Source organism: Haliotis asinina, chromosome 2 (genome assembly GCF_037392515.1).
Source record: "Haliotis asinina isolate JCU_RB_2024 chromosome 2, JCU_Hal_asi_v2, whole genome shotgun sequence".
Taxonomy (NCBI): domain Eukaryota; kingdom Metazoa; phylum Mollusca; class Gastropoda; order Lepetellida; family Haliotidae; genus Haliotis; species Haliotis asinina.
The window spans coordinates 24,460,981-24,484,541 of record NC_090281.1 but is presented as its reverse complement, the minus strand read 5'-3'; the positions used below and the strand labels follow the sequence as shown (position 1 = coordinate 24,484,541).

General features: G+C 39.4%; 2 protein-coding genes across 4 annotated transcripts in view; one reads left to right on the top strand and one right to left on the bottom strand.

Annotated features, from left to right (window-relative positions):
• The window catches only part of LOC137273441 (uncharacterized), a 40,270-nt gene extending 32,998 nt beyond the window's left edge, over window positions 1–7,272 (top strand). For both annotated transcript variants that reach the window (XM_067806132.1, XM_067806131.1), the window contains exon 2: window positions 1,352–7,272. In XM_067806132.1, coding sequence (XP_067662233.1) covers window positions 1,554–3,677 — 2,124 coding nt within the window. In that variant the 5' untranslated portion in view covers window positions 1,352–1,553 and the 3' untranslated portion in view covers window positions 3,678–7,272. The remainder of the gene's footprint in view (window positions 1–1,351) is intronic.
• The window catches only part of LOC137273443 (zinc finger CCCH-type with G patch domain-containing protein-like), a 69,302-nt gene that overhangs the window by 39,922 nt on the left and 5,819 nt on the right, over window positions 1–23,561 (bottom strand). The window contains exons 3-10 of one of the 2 annotated variants that reach the window (XM_067806133.1): window positions 20,319–20,452; window positions 19,263–19,535; window positions 16,518–16,612; window positions 15,153–15,215; window positions 14,226–14,380; window positions 13,954–14,126; window positions 12,881–12,989; window positions 10,022–10,210 (exon numbers count right to left, since the gene is read on the bottom strand). In XM_067806133.1, coding sequence (XP_067662234.1) covers window positions 10,022–10,210; window positions 12,881–12,989; window positions 13,954–14,126; window positions 14,226–14,380; window positions 15,153–15,215; window positions 16,518–16,612; window positions 19,263–19,535; window positions 20,319–20,452 — 1,191 coding nt within the window. The remainder of the gene's footprint in view (window positions 1–10,021; window positions 10,211–12,880; window positions 12,990–13,953; window positions 14,127–14,225; window positions 14,381–15,152; window positions 15,216–16,517; window positions 16,613–19,262; window positions 19,536–20,318; window positions 20,453–23,561) is intronic. The other variant, XM_067806134.1, reaches the window with a different exon arrangement.

Genomic DNA, 23,561 nt, shown 5'->3' with positions numbered 1-23,561 from the left:
TCATTTTCCTCCTGACAGAAATAAAGAGAAAGCCAAAAATCAGAAATCTGATCAAGAATAGTTCAGATTTCCCCTGGTTTTGAGTTTTGAGATGATCCCTCACCACAGACAGTCTTGAATAAACATTAGCATTATTTAATAATAATGTCAACACAGTGACAGTGTGCTTAGGAATGTTCCCCTAACAAACAGTTCTATACCTACAAGCATGTACAGTCACATGGTGAATACGCTGTTTACTACATGTGTATGCAGCATTCATTGAATACTTGTCTAAACTGGAGCTGTGCATAATGATGGAATGTGCTTAATGTATTTTCAGTACTTGTGTCTATAGCCAGTCCAAGATCATGCATGCAAATGTAAGACACATTTTGTAAATTGTGTTTGAGCTATATGACCATTTCCCACCCATCTCTCATGTCACCCACATGTATAAGGTATGTGATTGTTCATTGGGTTGCATGTGTTATTTTGACAGAGAAATTGTTTTCATTTAACACATTTATAACAGAGGCTTGCAGGCATGCATGTTTCCATGCTTTCGTCTAATTTAACATCACAGAAATTGCTTCAATTTACTACATTTAAAAGGTTGTATGATTTTGACATCAGAGAAATTGTTTTCATTTCCCAGATTTATAAGGGGGTTGCATGCATGCAAGAAGGCTTCCATGCACACTTGTCTGATTTTGACATCAGAGAAATCATTTTTGTTTATATGTGTCTTGAAAACAAATCATGTCTACATCTTCATGCCCTTCTAATTAGGGGTACATGCTTCCCAAAGCAAAAGCATTCACTGGATACCAGATTCACTGTATATGTTTTATTTCAGTTTCAGTTCAATCTGTTGTAAGTGTAGATAATACATGTGTTTGTGTAGACTATATCTTATATGAGTAGCCAGAGAGTGTGTTTCACTGACCCATCAGCTCAAAGCTCCATGAGGCACATGGCTTACAATATAGGATAACTGGGCTAAAGATAATTTTTTACATCAGTTTCCTCAATATTTGCTTCAATGATAAAACAATTTCATCAAAAGAGGGGTTTGAGTCCTTAAAATGAATTGTAACTGACCATTTTAACGAATAAATGCAAAGTTGTTGTGCTCAAGCTTAGACTTAAAACTTTGAGTGTGTGTGAGTGAGTGAGTGGAATGATTTGGAATGAATTAGGATTTCAACCCACAATCATTGGTTAGGGGCATGTTGACCCAGATTAACAAAGAGAAGAATGGTAGGAGAGGCAGGGATGTGAGAAAGAAAATCAGACAGCGAATATGAACCCATTCGTCATCATGATGTTGTATGCTTGCATAACTGAATCATGTTTTGTTTCTTTTCAGGTACCAGAACTAATGATGAGTTAGCAGACAGCCAAACAAGAACCCACAGACCTAAAAGATTTGGTTTTGTCTGACAATATTCTTTGAAATGAGAGACTTCAGTAAGATGTGATATCTTGGAGGAATCAAAACAAGACTAACAATATTCAGAGACATGAAGGACTGCTGTAACTTGTGACATCCCTGAGGAATTTAAGACAAGATGATGAACCCCAGTCTGCCCCCAATGACTCCCGTCTGCTGCCTCTGCCAGACTGTATTCCAGGATCCAAAGGTTCTGCCCTGCCTCCATACATTCTGTTCATCATGCTTAAAGAATCTTGTGACAGGAGATCTGGGATTAGGGGAGATAACCTGTCCTTTGTGTGGCTGTCACGTGACACTCCCTGTCAGAGGTGTGTCTGGATTGGTTACAAATGTGCTTGTGAAGCGACTCGCAGATAACTACTTAAATGACATTATGGAAAGTCTCCACAATGAACACACAGAGACTTCAGAACCAGACGAAGGGTTTGGGGAACAGTCGGAAGTCCATGTTGGTCACATGACAAGATCTGAGACTTGGCATGGTCATACAGATGTCACTCCACAGACCACAGTAGTGCAGTCGAAGTCACTGGATGGAGACAAGCAGTCAGGTCTTTCTACAGCAGTTTTGAATTCTGATTCTACACCAGCAGAAAGACACGAGAAGAAGAAGGAAGCATGTCGAGTAACAGGCAAACTCATGTCCAAGCTAATGCATCTTCAAGGCGAGGCTTTGAGGATTACCTATTCCATTGATTCAGTGAATGAAGGAGTTCGTCAGTGGCAGGAGAAGAACGTTGAGATCAAGGCTAACATCATGGACAGATCCCGGATGCTGCAGCATCTCATCAAAAGACATGAGCAGAAGCTTCTAGCAGAGGTGGACAACCTGGAGAACCATGAGCAGTTCCTCAATGAAGCTGACAGGACCAAGAATGAACTGAGAGTGAATCTGAAGCGTGTTCTTAATGCTGTGGAGTTTCTGAAACAGATACAAAACTTTGGGCAAGATGAGGAGATTCTGGAAATGAAGGACTTTCTCCTGGGTGATCTAAAGATTTTGTGCAGTGTTGAAACCAACACAAAAGAATATACTTTGAAGGTCCCAACAGTGACGTCATATGAGAATCTTGATGATGAGTTTGGCAGTTTGATTCCAGTTGAGAAGCAGTCTGTTGTGTTTGAGCCTGACACTGGAGAAGGACTAGGTGACATGAAACTTACACAGCTGGAGAAAGTCAAACAAATGGAGTTCACAAAAGTCTCAAGTACAAAACTAAGGCGAAGAAGAGCCAAGACACAGCAAATTCGCTTTTCTTCTCCTCAAGGAAGGGAACTGAGGTTCTCATCACCCCAGAGAAGAGCAACAAGGATCATCACCTCCGAGGACAGGGACCTGGAAGTGGAGAAGACATCTCCAGAAGATGATCCTGATGGCCCTGAGGACATTAAGGACCTGCAGGAAACTCTAAAACTAAGGAGGAAGGAACTGTTGGAAGAGAAACATATGCAGGACAACATGGAAAACATCCATGATGTTCACTTGTTCAGTGCCCACAGACGTCCAGCCAGAGAGAAGAAGAGGAGAGTCCAGTCCTTCAGTGGGAGACCGTCCTCACAGACATGGCTGATGGAACAAGCTGCAACAGGATTAGAAGCTCCCAATGAAACTGAACAATCAAAAGGACACAGGCAGACAGCCTCACTAGACAAAGCTGGAAGCATTGACAGCATAGAGGGGGAAATAAGTGCTGGTCATGATGATTCCCAAGAAACGCCAGCCAATGAAGACATGAACATGAAGTTGAAATATCTTCGTGACAACTGGAGACGGAGAAGAGAGATTCTCAAATCCAGTGAGAGTTCCCAGACATCATTCGAAAAAGCACCTGGTGATATGAGTCCCATATCACCTGAGTCTCCTAAATCACCAGAAGCAAAAGTTGGAACTGACACCAAGTTCCAAATGTTCCGAGACCAGCTCAGCTCCATGAGACATCACCATGTGCCAAGTAGCAACTCTCCTCCACCAACATCACAACACATCAGTCCATCGCGCAGGATGTCGGACAGTATGGCAGGGCGCAAATCATCAACGGGGTCCATCCCAGAAGTGTCTGGTGAGATGGACTATTTATCCTCCAACAGTACCTATGAAAATGAAACAAATGGAAGGCAGGATACAGAAGGACAAATGTTTGGTACAAACGACGGCAGTCTGACCCGTAATCGACTACAGCAACTCCGTGCAAATGCCAGGAAGAAGAAGGAAAGATGGAGGTCCCAGACACTGTCATAGACACTGTCATCAACACTGCAAGACGGGCATACAGGTGATCATAGTGGTGTGGTTTGACACATAACACTACAACTGACCAGAAAACCAGATGTGCTAAATCAGTGTACTAATGTAATGACAGTCATACTGGATACTATTAATACTTATGTGCTGCACAACACATTTTTACCATGATACAAACTATTGTATACGATCGCTAACGCCTTGCTTTTTCTCAACCTAGATCATGGATCATCCAGTGTATATAATTTGCATTCTATTATCACGCATACTTTGACCATCACTGCTCTGAACTATAGGAACAGAAACAACTGAAGTGATGGTCTTTAGTGAATGATGAAAAGTTAAACACAAAGGATACAGCATGGTGAAAAGGTACATTCTACTGAAAGGACAGAAACTGATATCTGTTCATTCTGCGATCTTCAGCTTGTGACAGAGACTGTAGAGAAGCACTGGTTCTGTCAAATCTCTCACTTCAGAAGATTCCTGTCATTAAGCCATTGACCCCAAGTCACACAAAGTGAACTGTATAAGCTAGATACACTTCCATTTATTGTACATGATCATACATTTTCATGGAATTTGTGCTAAAAATGTGTGTGCATACAAATGCATGCACAGTCAACTCACATCCAGAATCAAGAATGATTTGTACAGACGGCACAGCAAGGGTTCCATGACAGGCGGCAAGAAGGTAGAAGAGAACAAATCATTTGTATTTTAAATTGATATTCCATCAGAAGGCTTTGTATTTGCATAAAATACCTGTATTGTCTTGGATCAAAGTTTCCAAGCCAGTGTTGCAGCAGCTGAATTCTTGGTATGAAAAGGCTTGAACATACGCCTTGTCACATGCATTGAGTTGACAGAATATTACACAAATTGTGAAGGCTTAATTATTGTTATTGATTATTAAAAGAATGTTTTAGAATAGGGAAATATATGTACATATGTGTATATAAGCATGTTAACTGTTAAGCCTTAATGATGCATTAATGCAAGTTATCATATAGCAATGTTCTTGATCTCTGCCGTGAAACCTGATAACTTCTAGTGGTGCAATTCACACACAAATCTGATCTTCTACTCATACACTAAACATCTGAGGACATCCCATTATGACAACTCTCAGCATCAGCCAGTCAGACTGTGGCTGCACAATCTGAATAGCTGAAGTTACAAAATGGTGCCTTCCATTTCACAGACTATGGTTTATTATAAATCAAAAGTCAGTGTGTTCTGTAATCTGATTGGTTAAAAAACATGATCAAATGGTATTTGATTCCCGGAAACTGCAAGACTATTTGCTGCGTATTGACATGTGGGAACATCGCAAACAATTGTTTTGTTGTGTCATCTACGGTGGTGACGTCATTCAAATCATATTGTGACGTAAAGTCATAATGATGTTACAAATGAGCAGCACCAGATGCTACAATGGGAACCAGCTGAAACGAGCAGCTGATGACACTTCACTGCAGTAAACGATGTAAATGAGAGCAGATGATTTTAGGAGGAAGTCACCATTTTTGTTCTGGGGAGGTAGTCAGGGTCATCAACTTTGAACACATGTACTAGGGTGGGCCAACAATTCTGTACATCAAAATATTAAAAAGTTATGTTTAAAAATATCTGAGGTGGGGTGGGGTGGGGTGGGGTTGCTGTGACTGATTTGGTACATGACATATCCCCCATATCCCCACCGTAGGGGTGAGGGTTTGTACATAAATTTTAGAGGGGTCACATTATAGATTCTTCTCCATAGGAACATCATCAACCTCCCAGCCTTAAATCATGAATGGTTGCTTATTAATATTCCAGTGGACACCATGTTTTGTAAAAGCGGCATAAAGAAGCACTCTCACTCACTCACTCACTCACTCACTCGGTGGTGAGAGGAATGGTCCTTCCAATGTCAGTGTACTGGGATGTCCTCAGACCTTTGTGTATTATAGTGAGGAGTAAGACCAGGATGGGGTATGATTGCTGTGATTCCAATCACAAAAAAAATCATGGATGTCAACTTCTGTTATATGAGGAAAGTTATCTGAAGTATATTTTCTCCCCTTCATCAGGTGGAATAAGAAAATACTCCAAAACATCCCAGGTGTCATTCAACTTACCAATCTTAGCCCGATGCCATCTGTAAACAGCTAAAGTCCCATTCTTAGCGTGATATTATGACTGGCATACAGCTCCACTAGCTCATTTGGCATTCATCACCCAGAATTGAAGAATTTATGCCTCCTCTGAAGAAAAATTGCTCTTTTTCCCTGGAGAGTTCTTCTTTATGTTTACACTTGGTTCCAGATCTACTTTCAAACCCTGATAGACCATGCAAAGGGAGGTAATTCATGCGTCACATTTTTGTATCCCTTGACAAAAGAGACTTTATCTAAGTTTGGGTCGGATTGTAAGATTGGGACTGGCTACGATCAGCCTAATGCATAACATTTACCTAAGACAACTGTAAAATTGTTTAACTTGCTCATCATAGATTAGATCAGTTAGACGGTACGGCACCCTGTTCCTCATAACACAGAGGTTGGTATCTACCAATCCCCCTCAATGTGTATCAGAATGCACTCAAAGCCTTGAACAGTTTCTCTTGCACTAGATGAACAAATCACCATACAGGTCACTGCACACAGCCTTGAGAGAATTGCTCATGTAATTGAACCACAATACTATATCTTTTCGAACAATAACAATGTGCCTACTCAGCATATGTGCAGTACAGCATAGCTGTTGTATGGGTGACACATTAGCCATTGTCTTTCTGTCTTTCACAATTGTATAGTTCTGAACACAAGCTCAATTGATTATCTTTGATGATGGTCTATGACCCATTTCTTAATCTTTATCAATAGATCCACTCATGAATTTGAAGTGTGAAAAAATATATGCTTATATCAATAATTTTCATTCCAACTATTAATAGATTATGTTTTAATTTAACTTGACAGGTCATTCATGTAAAAAACACAATTAAAGTCAACTTCAATGGTTTTTGATAGCAACTACTGATGTTTGAAACTGGATTCTTTTTATATATTGTAATTTTTCGACCAACAACTAGAAATGGGCCAAAAGCGCCTCTAAAGTCTGAGTTTGTATGGTGTGCTCTATGAAAGTTGTTAGTTTTTTGGCTATTTCATTGATGTTTTTTTTATGTTTATTGTATCTTTGTACAGTATTTCAGTTTTAATATGACATGCTTGCTTCATAAGAGCACATCAATCTGGCCAAATACAGAACCCCAAGTTGTCATGGTAACTGGATAAATTAAACATTCCAGGGCCTAGATTTTCGAAGCTCTCTTAGCACTAAGATAGTTGTAAGTTAATGTTAATGTACGGCACTTACGATCTTAGCGCAAACACAGCTTTGAAAATATGGGCCCAGAATAGGAAACTGCATGGGCGAAAACATTTGTTAACATTAAATAACAATATGGCAACATGATGTGTAGGTGTGTTATCATCGGATTAGAATACAGTTTTGTGATAGAGTCAAATTTGAACAAAAGTGATCCTAGAAGAAGAAAATCTAAACACAAACAAAATGTCTAAAACAAAACGAAAGAAAAAAAGGATTACTATTTGAAGTTTTAACTGTTGAGATATCAATCAAAGTGAAGCAGAATTCAAAACCATGCTATTGCCAGACAGATGGCTAATCTAAGGGAGACAACTCTGTTCAACAAATTTCAGCATTGGAGACCACTTAAACAACCTCAAGATCTGCCATCTTGTTCAGTGGCTGAAACTGTTATTTGCATGCTGCCCCGGTGTAGCTAAATGAAAGCTGATGGTGGAATTATACCACATTCACTTGACCACCCAAACTGTATCTCTGCTTCAATGTCCCTTTTCAATCAAGAAAATGTGATCCTTCTATCCCATCTTTGTATCACATGTTATGCATTTATACATACTGCCTGTGTACACTGATATGTTTCATACTGAACCCTCCATATTTTACAAACAACATCCATGGCATTATATCATTAAGGGTAAAGGCTGCTGACTTTCGATAATGAACTATGGGAGGATCTTCACTCGATTCTGAAGAGGAAATTACATCTATCATGACACTGAGCTTACAAAAAACTCCACTGAATAACATTTGCATTTTAAAGAATACGAAAATACCTTTGCTGAAACATGTTACTTATTTAAACTGCAAATCAGAATTAAAGATCAATATATTAATGGACATTTAAAAATCATGACTAGTTTGAGTAGGAGATGGTACTTCATTACAAGCCATCCAAATGCTTAAATCAGACATAACATCCTGCAAACATAAAGCTAAAGTTTTAAGTAATAGACTATTAATAACTACTATCTAAATTCATTGTCAACTTGTACTGGTTCCACGAACAGAAAACAGCGTTTTTGCATTTTTATGCTTAATGTTTGGTGTACATCAAAAATATGACCCAGCTGACAAAATGGTGTTTTGGGGACATAAACATAACTTGCTGGGGCTGTCAAAGCCGTCTGTGTCTGCAGTAAGCCATGCTTGTTAAACATAATGCTCTCACTCCATGGTGATATTTACAGCCTGACACAGCACATCTACTCATGCGTCATTCCTTTTCTTTCTATCTTCCAAAGTGTCTTTCATCAGTCCTCTTGAAGTCTTTTGTAAGAAAGTGCTTTCATAATTTTTCTGCCTTTCAGGAAAATATATTTTCTCATTTTGTAATATCTATCAATATGCAACATTTCAAGCAGTTTTGTTCTGTCAGTTGTAAAGACTAGTGTATTTTTATGACTTTTAAGTTTTGTTAACATGTTTTTTTACATAAACTGAGTTTTTCTTCATATGTTTTCTACTATGTGAACTAATGTGAGATTGAAAACTATATTATCTATGCTTCTACAAATAAAATATAAATTATATTCTTGTCTGTTTCTTTCTGGTCTGATTGGAGTGAGCTTCATGTCCTAGGAAGCTCCCCACCAGTAGTATATTTTATCAGTATTTCAGTGAGTTCTGGGATTTGTATCAGTTTCACATGGAACAAAAAATGTACTAATGCAGTTCTGGAACTCTGGAAAGGGAGACAAGCATGGGATAGTATGTTATACTTATTAAACTAATATTAGTGTTGTATGTGTTGTGTTGATATCCAGTTCACTGATTTCCTGTACAACAGCCCTAAGATGTTTTGTTTTCCCTCAATCACTGGATATCCTGTACAACAGCCCTAAGATGTTTTGTTTTCCCTCAATCACTGGATATCCTGTACAACAGCCCTAAGATGTTTTGTTTTCCCTCAATCACTGGATATCCATTACAACAACACATCATATTATAATCTCAACTCCCTGGGGATCATACAACTCTTGCTGCCTACCAATCGCACCAAGTTGATGTGGCTTTCACATCCTTACAAGGTACCCATTCACAACTGGGTAGACTGGGACACATAGTCACAAACAAATTCAGTGTTTGCATGTATTCATGTAGCCACCACCTGGCCATCTACCAACAGATTCAGGGATTCAGGGTTGTGTACTGTACATATGTGGTTGTGACAACACTCAAAGATTCTGCACACAAAATTGCCTCCAAGATTTGCACACCCAGTCACAGGTGGACTGGATCCCGGCCAGTGTTTGCAATTGTTTAATTTACCAGCCGGCCATCAGGGCCTGCTGTTACATGCACAATTCAAAATCTACAGGCCCTGAATGAAATCTACAGGCCCAATAGGTCACATTAAAAAATCAAAACAAAACAAAACAGACTACATTGTACAAAGCTTCAAGCAAAGCCTATGGCACAGAGAGGAGTTAATATTTGTTAGACTGGCGTTGACATTCCAATGCCAAAGCCTTGAAATACCAGGAAGTGAAACTGTAAGTTACTGTAACATGATGGATCGTGGATGATTCGCGAAACATTAATAAACATGATAAAGGACAGATTGGGAATCATTCCAGTTGAAAAATAATTGACCTCGCACGCTGATCCTGGCACTTCCAAGCTTGCTGGATTACTAGCCTGGCGCTTTATACAGCTCACTTAGACAAATTAGATAATTTCTGCCAAAAACAAGCTTTGAGGAGAGGGGATCATTACTGCTTCAGAATCCTGAATGTAATGAATAGCTGTTTGATGAATACAAATTCAGTGAAACAAATGGTACCAGGAAAAGAACATACATCACTATGATCTACAATATACTGATTATCCCAGAAGATAAGATTTCAACCTGTTTTTTTATCTATACTAACTGCATACAAAGAAAATCTGTAAACACAGCACAAGAAGATTGTCACCTAGATTAGTGAAGCTCACATAAAATCTCCCATCTGTCATCCTACCTTTCTTTCCCCTCAGCTTCTTGTTGATGAAGTCAAACACATTTGGCGGAGTGTCCCTGACAACTGGATTGCTTGATGCTGCTTTTCTCTCCTCCTTGCGTTTTTTCCTCTTCAGTTTCTTGAGTGCGTCAAAGAGATCCTGATCTCCTGCGATCTCTTTCAGTTCCATGATCTTATCCAGAGACTTGCCTACAAGACAAAGACAAGCTGAATATCAAATAATAGATAGCGATGACATCATATATCATGATCATATCTACAGTGAGTGAGTTTAGTTTTGGGTCATTTTTTCCAATATTCCAGCAATATCAAGGCAGTTGTATTCTTAGACTTGCCTAAACCATAGGGACATGTTGGATATTAAATAACGGATAGTATTAGTGATGTGACATCATGCATCATGATCTTATCCAGAGACTGGTCTACACACAAGCATGTCTGATATTAATTCCAGATAGTGTTAGTGAGGTGACATCATGCATCCTGATCTTATCCAGAGACTGGTCTACACACAAGCATGTCTGATATTAATTCCAGATAGTGTTAGTGAGGTGACATCATGCATCATGATCTTATCCAGAGACTGGTCTACACACAAGCATGTCTGATATCAATTCCAGATAGTGTTAGTGAGGTGACATCATGCATCATAATCTTATCTAGAGACTGGTCTACACACAAGCATGTCTGATATTAATTCCAGATAGTGTTAGTGATGTGACATCATATATCATGATCTTTATCCAGAGACTGGTCTACACACAAGCATGTCTGATATTAATTCCAGATAGTGTTAGTGAGGTGACTTCATGCATCATGATCTTATCCAGAGACTGGTCTACACACAAGCATGTCTGATATTAATTCCAGATAGTGTTAGTGAGGTGACATCATGCATCCTGATCTTATCTAGAGACTGGTCTACACACAAGCATGTCTGATATTAATTCCAGATAGTGTTAGTGATGTGACATCATATATCATGATCTTATCCAGAGACTGGTCTACACACAAGCATGTCTGATATTAATTCCAGATAGTGTTAGTGAGGTGACATCATGCATCCTGATCTTATCTAGAGACTGGTCTACACACAAGCATGTCTGATATTAATTCCAGATAGTGTTAGTGAGGTGACATCATGCATCCTGATCTTATCTAGAGACTGGTCTACACACAAGCATGTCTGATATTAATTCCAGATAGTGTTAGTGAGGTGACATCATGCATCCTGATCTTATCTAGAGACTGGTCTACACACAAGCATGTCTGATATTAATTCCAGATAGTGTTAGTGATGTGACATCATATATCATGATCTTATCCAGAGACTGGTCTACACACAAGCATGTCTGATATTAATTCCAGATAGTGTTAGTGAGGTGACATCATGCATCCTGATCTTATCTAGAGACTGGTCTACACACAAGCATGTCTGATATTAATTCCAGATAGTGTTAGTGAGGTGACTTCATGCATCATGATCTTATCCAGAGACTGGTCTACACACAAGCATGTCTGATATTAATTCCAGATAGTGTTAGTGAGGTGACATCATGCATCATAATCTTATCTAGAGACTGGTCTACACACAAGCATGTCTGATATTAATTCCAGATAGTGTTAGAGAGATGACATCATGCATCCTGATCTTATCTAGAGACTGGTCTACACACAAGCATGTCTGATATTAATTCCAGATAGTGTTAGTGAGGTGGCATCATGCATCATGATCGTATCCAGAGACTGGTCTACACACAAGCATGTCTGATATTAATTCCAGATAGTGTTAGTGAGGTGACATCATGCATCATGATCTTATCTAGAGACTGGTCTACACACAAGCATGTCTGATATTAATTCCAGATAGTGTTAGTGAGGTGACATCATGCATCATAATCTTATCTAGAGACTGGTCTACACACAAGCATGTCTGATATTAATTCCAGATAGTGTTAGTGAGGTGACATCATGCATCCTGATCTTATCTAGAGACTGGTCTACACACAAGCATGTCTGATATTAATTCCAGATAGTGTTAGTGAGGTGACATCATGCATCCTGATCTTATCTAGAGACTGGTCTACACACAAGCATGTCTGATATTAATTCCAGATAGTGTTAGTGAGGTGACATCATGCATCATGATCGTATCCAGAGACTGGTCTACACACAAGCATGTCTGATATTAATTCCAGATAGTGTTAGTGATGTGACATCATGCATCATAATCTTATCTAGAGACTGGTCTACACACAAGCATGTCTGATATTAATTCCAGATAGTGTTAGTGAGGTGACATCATGCATCATGATCTTATCTAGAGACTGGTCTACACACAAGCATGTCTGATATTAATTCCAGATAGTGTTAGTGAGGTGACATCATGCATCATAATCTTATCTAGAGACTGGTCTACACACAAGCATGTCTGATATTAATTCCAGATAGTGTTAGTGATGTGACATCATATATCATGATCTTTATCCAGAGACTGGTCTACACATACAGTGTCATCAATATGATAACTATGTTTATAAATCCTTGGTAACATGATTTGTTAAATATGCAAATACGGTCACCTTGTGGAACTACTTTTAGCTCCAAATTGCTTGCAAAATGAACCATATGTACAACCGGGAAATATATGTAATCAGGGGACTTACATAGTCCTTGAAATATAGTCCTTGAAACCTCCATTATACATATTTATTGTAAATCTGTGATTACACACACACGTTTAAACAATTTTGTTTACACAATTGCTGACATGAGTGAGAAGTGTGTCAACATTTCGCCTAGGGTACACAGTTTAAGATCTGCAGATAACTGTGAACCTGAGACTGATGACTTCCTCACCTTGTGGCAGAAGCTGAATAGGGACTGGTTCAGCTCGACCTTCACCTCTCACCCCAAGACCTTGGCCTGTAATGTAGCCCATCTTTGCCATCAGTTTCGAACCAATGCCCTGAAAGAGCAAATCATATTTCACCTGACAATAAACTGACTAGTAACTGAGCCAAGAGCAGGTGGCCTTGATGGGTGGATCATTAAAACCTCGACCACAATTGTCATGAGCACTGTATGATGAAGTAGTCTATGATTTTCCATACCATATTTAGGCCTCACGACGAGGGGTTATAACATTTGTGTTCACATTCTTGACTAGCATCGTTCGATTTCTTAGGGGAATAGGCCTAAAGAAACCTGCATGGAGGTAACACAGAAATCATATGGAACTTGTATGGAGCTCTTAAAGAAGCTGAATGGTGACCATGTGGTAGCTGTCCGATGGCCATGCAGATATTCCCCAATCCTATGATCCTTTAGATTGAAAAAAACAACGCAGCTGAGCGGCCTCCATGTGGTACCTGTGTAAAGCCAACTACAGGCCATGAGCTTACGTTTTTTCACAAATTTTGACAAGATTGTAGAGGCTCTGGCACCCACAGAATTGTGAGATAATTGTACAGCCACTGCCTGCCGCCGCACGGCCACCACACGGAAATGGAACTTCGAGCAGTCTATGGACATTGTAAACCCATCACAGGCCAAATGTGAACCTGGCATAAGGTTTTGCTCAGGTAGATGCAACTTATTTAATTTCCAATAAAGAACTTATGAAATATTGAAAAAGGCTGGGTACACAGACATGTAACTGGAGACATATTCCCCATGTTTGTTTAACTTTAATGCTGTACATCATTACTGTTTTGGAAGAAAATAGACAGAAAAAGCAACACACAAACAAGCCTCAAATTTCAAGTGAGGGTAAAAGGAGGAAATCAGAAGGGTCTTATGAGATAATCATGATTTGAAATTACAACTGAAACTCGGTTGAGTGTCTGACATAATTACAATACTTAGATAAAGAAAGGCACAAGTTTGTAATGGGAACACAGATGATGACCTTCACCTATACTGTCACTGACCTTGGTGTATTGTTCCCATTCTCCTAAAGCTGCAGTTGTTTTGGGTGGTTTCCATAGAAACACAGGCAATTCATCCTCCGAATCTGAATCCTCCCTACTGATTGTCTGAGACGATGTTGAAGGCTCCTCCTCTTTCTCATCATCAGACAAAAGACTGTCATCAACATGCTGCTCTGCAGTATGCAGAAAGTAGAATGAGTGCCAGAAGACGTAGTCGAGAGACATTGATTGTTGGAAATATGTTCAAGAAATCAAACTTTAACAAAACTCACCCTGAGGCAGGATGTCCTGGAGCTCCACAGTTTCAGAGTTCCCGTGAGAGGTGAAGGTCACAGTTACCTCACCGTCTGCTACATCGTCAATGGAAGCAGGATGCCAGACGTCATCCGAGTAACGAGCAAAGCACTTGCCTCCAACCTGCACATGGCTGAAAGGATGAGTTTTATCAGAGTTTACATATTTTTTGTTTAGAAACCAGTGATTGTACAAACCTCAAAAAGACAGAGGTCTGAAAATGGTCAGCTCTGAACCAGGCAATCCAGTGACTATGTCAAGAGGGTCATTCCACACAAATGAGACACAACAATATGTAGTCGGGTTGCCAAACGAAAAAAAATCACCCGATCCATCTGCAGTTTGTTTGGTGTCAAACATCATAATGGTGGTCTGTAAATAATTTATTCAGGCCCAGACAGTCCAGTGATTAACAGCATGAGCATCAGTCTACCAACTGGGATAAAATAATGTGCTAACCAGGTCAGCGAGCTTGACCAAACGGTGACACCTGATTCTGTTTGTTGTCTCTAACGATGAGCATGGGTTGCTGAGGACCAATTCTAACCTCCATCTTAATGGGTCGATCCATTTACAAGTGCAGGTTGCTATAGATACACAACGTGGGTCGATCCATTTACAAGTGCAGGTTGCTATAGATACACAACGTGGGTCGATCCATTTACAAGTGCAGGTTGCTATAGATACACAACGTGGGTCGATCCATTTACAAGTGCAGGTTGCTATAGATACACAACGTGGGTCGATCCATTTACAAGTGCAGGTTGCTATATATGCAGCTGATAAAACGTTGCTTCATGAACAGTTTCTACACCTGTTCCATTTCTTCCATCGTTTAATTGCCACCGGAGACTCAACAGTTGCAATCCATCAATAGTTTGATGCATGGCTACAGCACTGCCTACCTGTAATCAGGGTCCTGATATGCCTGGAGGTCTTTTATGTTGACCACGTGTCCGTGGGAGTATCTGGAAAAGGACACACAACATCAATAGCAAAATGAGAGACCACAGACAAATACTGTTTGTTTGGTATCTGGGTTGCTTCTTGTTCAGTTAGAAGTATCAGAATTTATTACCTACAACAGCAAAAATATATAACGGCTATTTTTAATACCATGCCCTGGGCAAAATATCAGTTTGTCGTGGTGATGTGACATCTTAATGCTATGATGTCATATTTCTTCTGAGATATTATGTCAATATGTGGCAACAATGGGTAGCCAGCTTATTTTTCAAAATAGTTTGGGGTTTATTTTCCCCTATTTGACAATTCCGGTATAAAACAGAATATCATGTTTGTGCCCATATCACACTTTGTTTACAACATGGGTGAGTAAATGTTGGTGTTTCCTGAGTGAGTATGTATGATATGGGCATGAACATAATATTTGAAAAGTATTTATTACCAAAGTCATCAAATGTTAGCACTAATATAATATCTACTTATCAGAGTTCACAAAAATCCACCAATGTGACTGCAAACCATAAACAATCGAACATGGACCCAATGATAATAAGAGCATATGAGCCTTTAGGTATCTGTTACTACCAGATGGTAACCAACTTAATGGCAAGACTGAAAACACAAATACTAACTCAACAGAGACACATAAGAGGCACCGATGTCTGGAAAGTGTGTTATTAAACATGTCAAAGGTATCATGATATACTAATAATAAACAAAATTATTTGCACATTCAAAAATCTTATCTGGACATATAATTCATGAACTCAGCTCAAATAATGAACAAGCCTTATCCATTAAATGTTCGTAATTGAAATTTCCCACTTCATGATCAACTTTAACCCTTAGAATCCTTAGGAGTGAGTGAGGTAAGGTGAGTTGAGTTTTAAGCCACACTCAGCAACATTCCAGCTAAATGGTGGTAGTGTAAACAATAAAGTCTGGACCCAACAATTCAGTGATCAACAGCATGAGCACTGATCTGTGCCACTGAGAACCGATGACAAGTGCCAACCAAGTCAGAGAGCCTGACCACCCGATCCCGTTAGTTGCCTCTTACGACAAACATAGCCATCTTTTTATGGCAAGCATGGCTTGCTGAAGACCTATTCTATCATGGATCTTCACAGGTCAGAATCCTGAGTTCTTAAGTTCTTAAGAATAATGACTGGCCTTTCTGAATGTGGAAATATATTTTATTTTAAGTTCTCAATAATATGTTTAAGATAAAAAATGATAAACTTTACGCATTACAATTAACTATAAAATACCAATAATGACTTTAAATGTACGAATATACTTACTTGCACTTTTCCTCTGAGAAGCGACATCTACCATCTAGGAAGAATCTGCAGGGCACCATAGATATATGGGTTGGGTTACAGAACATCACACTGACCTGTCATAACAACAAACACAGAACCTATAGGTTACCATGGAAACTCAGGACATCACACTCACCTGACATAAGAACGAACACAAAAAACTGTAGGTTAGCATTGAAACACAGAACACCACACTTTCATCTCATGATGACAAACATCAAAACTAAATTGTCTTTAGATCGTCATGGATACGTGAAGTTCAAAATACAGAAGTTAACGCATGGAGTCAAATTGGGTACAATGTTGAAGCCCATTCCTGGTGTTCCCCACTGTAATATTACTGGGAAAATGCTAAAAACAGTGTACAGTCGTGCCCCGTATATCCGAATGCTGGTGTTTTTATTGAAATCGTCAGGATAAGCGAATTTTTGGATATCTGAATCATGGGTCATATGTACAAAGAAACGTACAAAGAAACAAACATAGTAGGCATCAGACATAATCTTTATTGATTACACATTGCATTGGATCAGTGCATACAAATTACAGTGTCTCATACCTGTTCATGCTCGTTTGAAAAAGTCTGTCATAGCCTTCTGCAATGGCTTTGTAGAATAGCGAGTGGACTTTACTTTAAGTACACTCGTAATAGCTAATCAGCTGATCAAGGCAAACACGAGCTTCCTTGTGAGACATGGGTGGGGGAGGTGGCACTTGCTCAACTTCGTCATCATCATCAGCAGCAGCCTCGCTGTCAGAACACACTGCTTGGAGGATGTCAGTGTCATTCAAAGACTCGCCGGTCACTTCGTCACTGTCGACATTGACAGATCATCGGCACTGACAGTCACAGTTCCAACTTGTGCATATGATCGAAGTGCATCTCGAAGTTCCAACAAGGCCATGTCTTCTTGTGGGTCCTCACTTGATTGGATAATATCCACATGACGAAAGCAGTTTGCAATTGTCTTTTCGCTCACAGCTGTCCAGGCTTGCTTGATCATCCGGATTGCATTGCGAATGTTGACAGCTGGTTTCTGGTTCGTGTCAATACACTCGATGAAATGCCTCACAAGAAGCTTGCGGTAATGTGCTTTGAAAGCACGGATTATGCCGGCATCCTTCGGCTGTATGTGTGCAGTCGTGTTGGGCGGCAGGAAGTGTAATTTGACATGTGTCAACTTCACATTGTGGGTGTGGCTAGCTGCATTGTCCATCAATAATATGGCACGCCTCCCTCTCAATCTGCCAATCATCTGCCTATCAAATGATAGTAACGAATCACGAAAGAGTTCTGAAGTCATCCACACTTTGGCATTGTTCCTGTACCTAACATAAACTTCCGGATTAAAGTCACTACCGAAACAATGGGGACGCCTAGCCTTGCCAACCACAAAGGTTTTGATTTTTACTGAACCATCTGCATTTGCACACAATGCTATGCTGACTCGTTCTTTGGAGCGCTTTGTACCACTGACAGGTTGAGATGCAAGTGTCTGATTCGGTCCAAGTTTGAAGAACAATCCAGTCTCGTCTACATTGAAGATGTCTTGCTCCTCATAGTCTTCAAGCACCTTCTTTAGATCTTCTTGGCCCTTAATCACAGCTTCTTTATCAGCACTTGCCGCTTCGCCTTCATATTTCCTGCTTGATACACAATGTCTTAATTTGAACCGTGTTAACCAGCCACGAGAATAAGCAAAGTCAGTGATACCCATGCTATCTCCAAAAGTACATGCTTTTTCAATTACTATTTCATCATTGACGGGTAAATTACGACTGGTCACATCAGAAATCCAAAGATAAACTGCTTCTTCCATCTTCTTATGTTTAGCATTCCGAGCATGTGATAACTCCGACAAACTTTCAGGAATTTCTAGCCATTTTGATTTGTCTTTCAGAATGTCACTGATTGTTGACTTGCCAATGGTGTGACCAAATTTTGTGCCGAAGTGTCTACTAAGGATTTCTAGGCTTGCTGAGGGATAACTGCTCCTTGTATCTACAAATTTCTCTCTTTTCCCCTGCTGAAATGGCATGCCGTTTACGTTTGTTTGGTTGACTTGTCATTTTGATCAACTGACAAAAACATGTTTCTCAGAGTAATTATAGTGACCTACAAATTGACACGCTTCAAAATGAACTCAGTGTCACCCTGCTACTCAGCGGTTGACTAATCTTCTCACGCGTCAAAGATTGCTGACTTCTTTCATGTATGGCACGCGAGGCCCTCGGTAATCCCGTGTGTAAACATACAGTGCTCAGCTATCCGGATATACAAGACAAACAATGTACATAAATTGGTGTTTTGTATGTGACAATGATCGTACGGTTACAGAAACCGTATTTCCGGATAACTGAGTAATTTTACAACATTGTGAATTCGTTTTACGGAATTTTCGTTCGGAAGGCGAGTTTTCCAGATATCTGAGGTTCGGGTATACGGGGCACGACTGTACAACCAAACTGACATGACAAGCAGTGTTAAAATTGATTAGTGAAGGGGCCACTCTTCTTACCGAAGACTCAGGTTTGATTCCTCTCATTGGTATGATGTGTGGAGCCCATTTCTGGTGTACCAGATAGTGATTTTGTTGGAATTTTTGCTGCCAAAAATAGCGTAAAACAGTAGTCATACGTTAAATTCAGTATATTTCCTAGCACCCGTCCTGACCAAAACCTACACACAGCTGGAAGTTCATATACAGAGAGAGGTAGCCCTACCTTGGGTATTTCATCATCTGTGATGCTGGGCTCCACTTGAAACACCAGTGCATTGTGGTAAGCAAGGCCACCCCAGTCATGGGAGAATGGGGCTCGACATTTCATGCCAACAAGTTCGGAGAAAGATTCGGCGACTGAAGCATCTGCCTCTTCCTCATCATCTGATTGGCCAGATTCTTTCAGTTGTAGTTCTGATTGGTTGCCTGTAGGTGGCGGTGATACACTGGAAGTGCCAACTGGAGGAGCATCAAATACATCCCCTCCAAGTGCTGCCTGGAAATTCATACAGAATACATATGGGAATTCAGTCTGGGGATTAAACTAGAGGACTGGTCTATCAGATGTTGAAGAGAAGAAAAGTGAAAGGAACACTTGTACTTTCAAGAGTTCCCTCATTTGTTTTCCTGAGTATTTATACACATACTGTGCACTCTATCTAACTCCAACTCTGCCCTTTTCGGATTGCTGTATAAACCAGACTGAACTTAGGTTCTGACATCATCCTTTTTTGTGGTCATAATGAAAAAGTTCTCTATCTCGGACCCTCATTATTTAGGCATTTTAGGACCAAAGTGTCGGTCCAAAAAGGTAGTTACACGAAAAAACATTGCTTTTCAATTCGTACTGAGCAGGAAGTTCAGTTGGCCAATAAACTTTGAATACACAATCGATTGATTGGTTTGTGTATTTTGTCTCCAACCATTATGACCAGCAAATGACTTGAGCCTTCAGGCAGTGATATAGGAAATTTCTGTCTAACTTGGACTGCTGTCTAATTCGGACTTTTCAGTTGGTTCCAAGCCAGTCAGAATTAGACAGAGTACACTGTATTTGACTGCCACAGTGGCTCTTGGGAGATAGGAGAAACAACAAGCATAGCCCTTGTGTCCAGTTACTTAGACCTTTTTGAGGACATAATAGTTATTTTTATACTGAGAAAAGTACATGACAAAGTTCAAATAGTTTAATTCAGACCCATGGGGATCAAACAAACGAGATTTCACCTTTAACATATGTAATCAATAATCCATGTAAAAAGATGAAAATTTCCCTCACCTGAAATGCAGAATATTCATCATCGATTGTGGTCGCTGCAGATGTTGCTGATGATGCTGGTGGTGCTGGTGGTGTAGTGGCAGATGATTCCAGAGATGCAAGCAACTTACTTTTCTTCAAAGACAGTAAACTCTCTGCAGGAAGACATCAACATTACATCACATAACCATTATAAGTGCCATTGTGATTCTCATTTATCAACATATATCTTCTTCACACATAAATTAAAAGGCTGTTAATACATACAATAAGCGTGGTACATGTGATCCGTACATCTCTTGTCAACCCTGCTGCTTTGATATAGATGCTGATCTATCTAATATCATAGGTAGGGCTGCAATGATTCACCCAAACCTAGATTTGATTTTTGTTATATTGGACCCTTGATTTGATCATTTTCGATTCGATTTTCCATACAAGTAAAATCATCAGATTTCATCAGAGTCTCTGAGTTGGCATTTTCGGTATGAAATCCATAGTCAACTTGATGATGTCTACTAACATTTCTAATTGGATAATTAGAATGACATCAACCAATCACATTTTTCCTTCTTCCAGTGTTCTAAACTGGGAGTAACAAATAAATTCTGCCTGTGTGGAATAATTCAAATAGGTATTTAAATACTGCAAATCATGAAATTAATGCATCATGAATTTAATGTGAGTGCAAAGGTCTTGTCTAAAATGTGTCATGAAATTAATGCGAGCTCAGGAAGCTGTGCTGATCAGAAAATGCAACACCCTGATTCTTTGTTGTTCATTTTCTTTTCATTTCTTATTACCACACACTAGTTACCTGAATTGAACTTGTTAAGCATTGAATGGAATGGAGCTGACGATGTTTTGATTACGCTGCCGTGTTTGATCACGTGATTGCTTGCTACTACTTGTCTTATGACAACAATGAATGGTGAATTCAAGGTGGCCATGAAGAACCAAGTTATTAATTGGTATGCCAACAAAGTGTCAGACAATTTGACATGTTCCAAAAAGGACACACTTGTGGATTTACGAATAAGTGTGATGAAGCCTCTACATGCCAAATGGATGGAGGCCGCGATTGCAAAGGTGAGCAAAGATCGCGAAACGATCCTGCGTGACTGGAGAATGTCCAGTCTGGCTGATGTGCTTCAATGACTTTGAACAATTGACAGTGATTATTGTAACCAGTGACAACTGACTTGCGATACCCATAATGAGGAAGTGACCTGTATTGACTGGTGTAGTGTGTAGTGTCAACACTTCTACTTAGTGAAAAAATTTGCCGATGAATAATTTTAATAGGTATTAAGTAGATTTCCGTTTTCTGACGTTTATTCAAAAGTACACCCCCAGACTGAAATGCGTCATTTTAATAATGCGACACATGTACAGACGCATTTTTCGCATTAATAAAATGCTCGCATTAATTTAATGATTTACAGTATCTAAATGGTGAAAATGGTTATTGAAAATGGAAACTAAGGTTTCAGATTCGATTTTTGATGAACTGAACCTAATCATTGGATAAGTAAAACAAATGCTATTGATTTGATGAGTCCTTTTTCTGTTTGTTTGTTGTCTAAATCTACACTCAGCAATATTCCAGCTAGTAGATGGTATGTATAAATCAAGTCTGTACCAGATTATCTAGATATCAGCTGCATGAGTATCATTCTAAGCAGTTGGGACACAATGTCAACAAAGTCAGCAATCATGCAATCCTGTGTTTGCCTTAAATGACAAGCATGGGTTGCTGAAGTCCAATTCTACCAAGGATCTTCAGTTGTAACAAATAATCTGCATGGCCGCATCTCATATCAGCTGGTCACATCATGACATTGAGGCCTTGGAAGACCAGCTCCTTTGCTACAGATGCAGAACAGTAAGTCCTTCCAGCATTCCGTAGTTCCACAGATGCAGAATAAATCATGGAAAGTACCTTGCCATGCAGAAAAACATCTGCCCCATGGAAAACGCATTTCCATGCAATATACCTGTATAATTTGCCGGGTTTTTTGCCACGGAATTTAGTTATTTGAAAGTTGACTCATGATTGCTTATCACACGAAACAATATTTAGTAGAGTTTATCATATCATTCCTGATCATACAGGGTGCTGTTTCATCTTTCTAAACAAAAAATTACCCATCTTGCAAGAAAAAACATGCTGCCGGCTGTATGCTTTGAATGTCATGAAGCTCTAAAACAGTTACAGATTTGTGTTCAAGAATTAAAATTTGAAATTCTTTCTCAATTTTTGTTGTTTTTTAAGTTGGAAAAATTGGATGCAGAATTTTGTTAAATTTACTGTGTACTAGTAATTCATAAAAATTTCCAACGGAATCCAGGTGGGACTGAACACTGTAACATCTTCAGATGTCAGAAGGTAGTGTTTATTCTTGCCTCAAAGAAGAGGCTGACGTCTCCCATACATTGTATATAGTTGGATAGTGGCTTATGCCTAAGATAATGTTAAAGAAAACAACAGATGTTCTCAAGTGTCCTAAATCCCACAACATGGAGATACAAATTCTACAAGAATTGATTCCATGAGCACTAATGATAAAGCTGGCATCTCTTGTACTTTACATATTATTTCCCCCCAAACGATAAACACAATAATATTATTTCTAAGACGCTTCTGTGAAAGATCAAAGGCGCCGACAATACTTTATCAGACCATAATGTGCACTTTTTGCATTACGTCACAATGTGTTGACGTCACTGCGCCATTCCAGTCTGCCTACTCGTAATCGAACTTTTTTGCACTATGTCACAATGTAACCGACGTCACGATGGATGTCAGTTGCCATCGCCTCCTACAGCCTCCCACAGTAAACTGCCTCGTCGCATCCCGTTTCTTGGTTTGTATCACACAGCTAACATCACTGGTGGAAACATTACGTTTATGTTATCGGAAGGATAAAATGTCTCATAGTTCCACTCAAAATTTTACAGAGACACGGTAACGCTTGCAATGTTTACATTCCCACAATGCCATCATGGAATGTCACATGACTAGTCAGCTTCAACTGGATGTACTGATATAAACTTTCGTTGGTAGTAGAAACGAGACGGTCATATTGCCTTGTATGGTTTAAGAGAATCACAAGTGTAACTAAAACGATCTAGAGAAGATACTTAACCTGAACATAAACCATCACCAAACTGTTCATCATTTGTTTTTCTTTGTCTTAACGTAGGGGGCTGACAGGTCAAAAGAACAGAATCCTGTGCAAGGATTCTTAATTAAGGTCACAG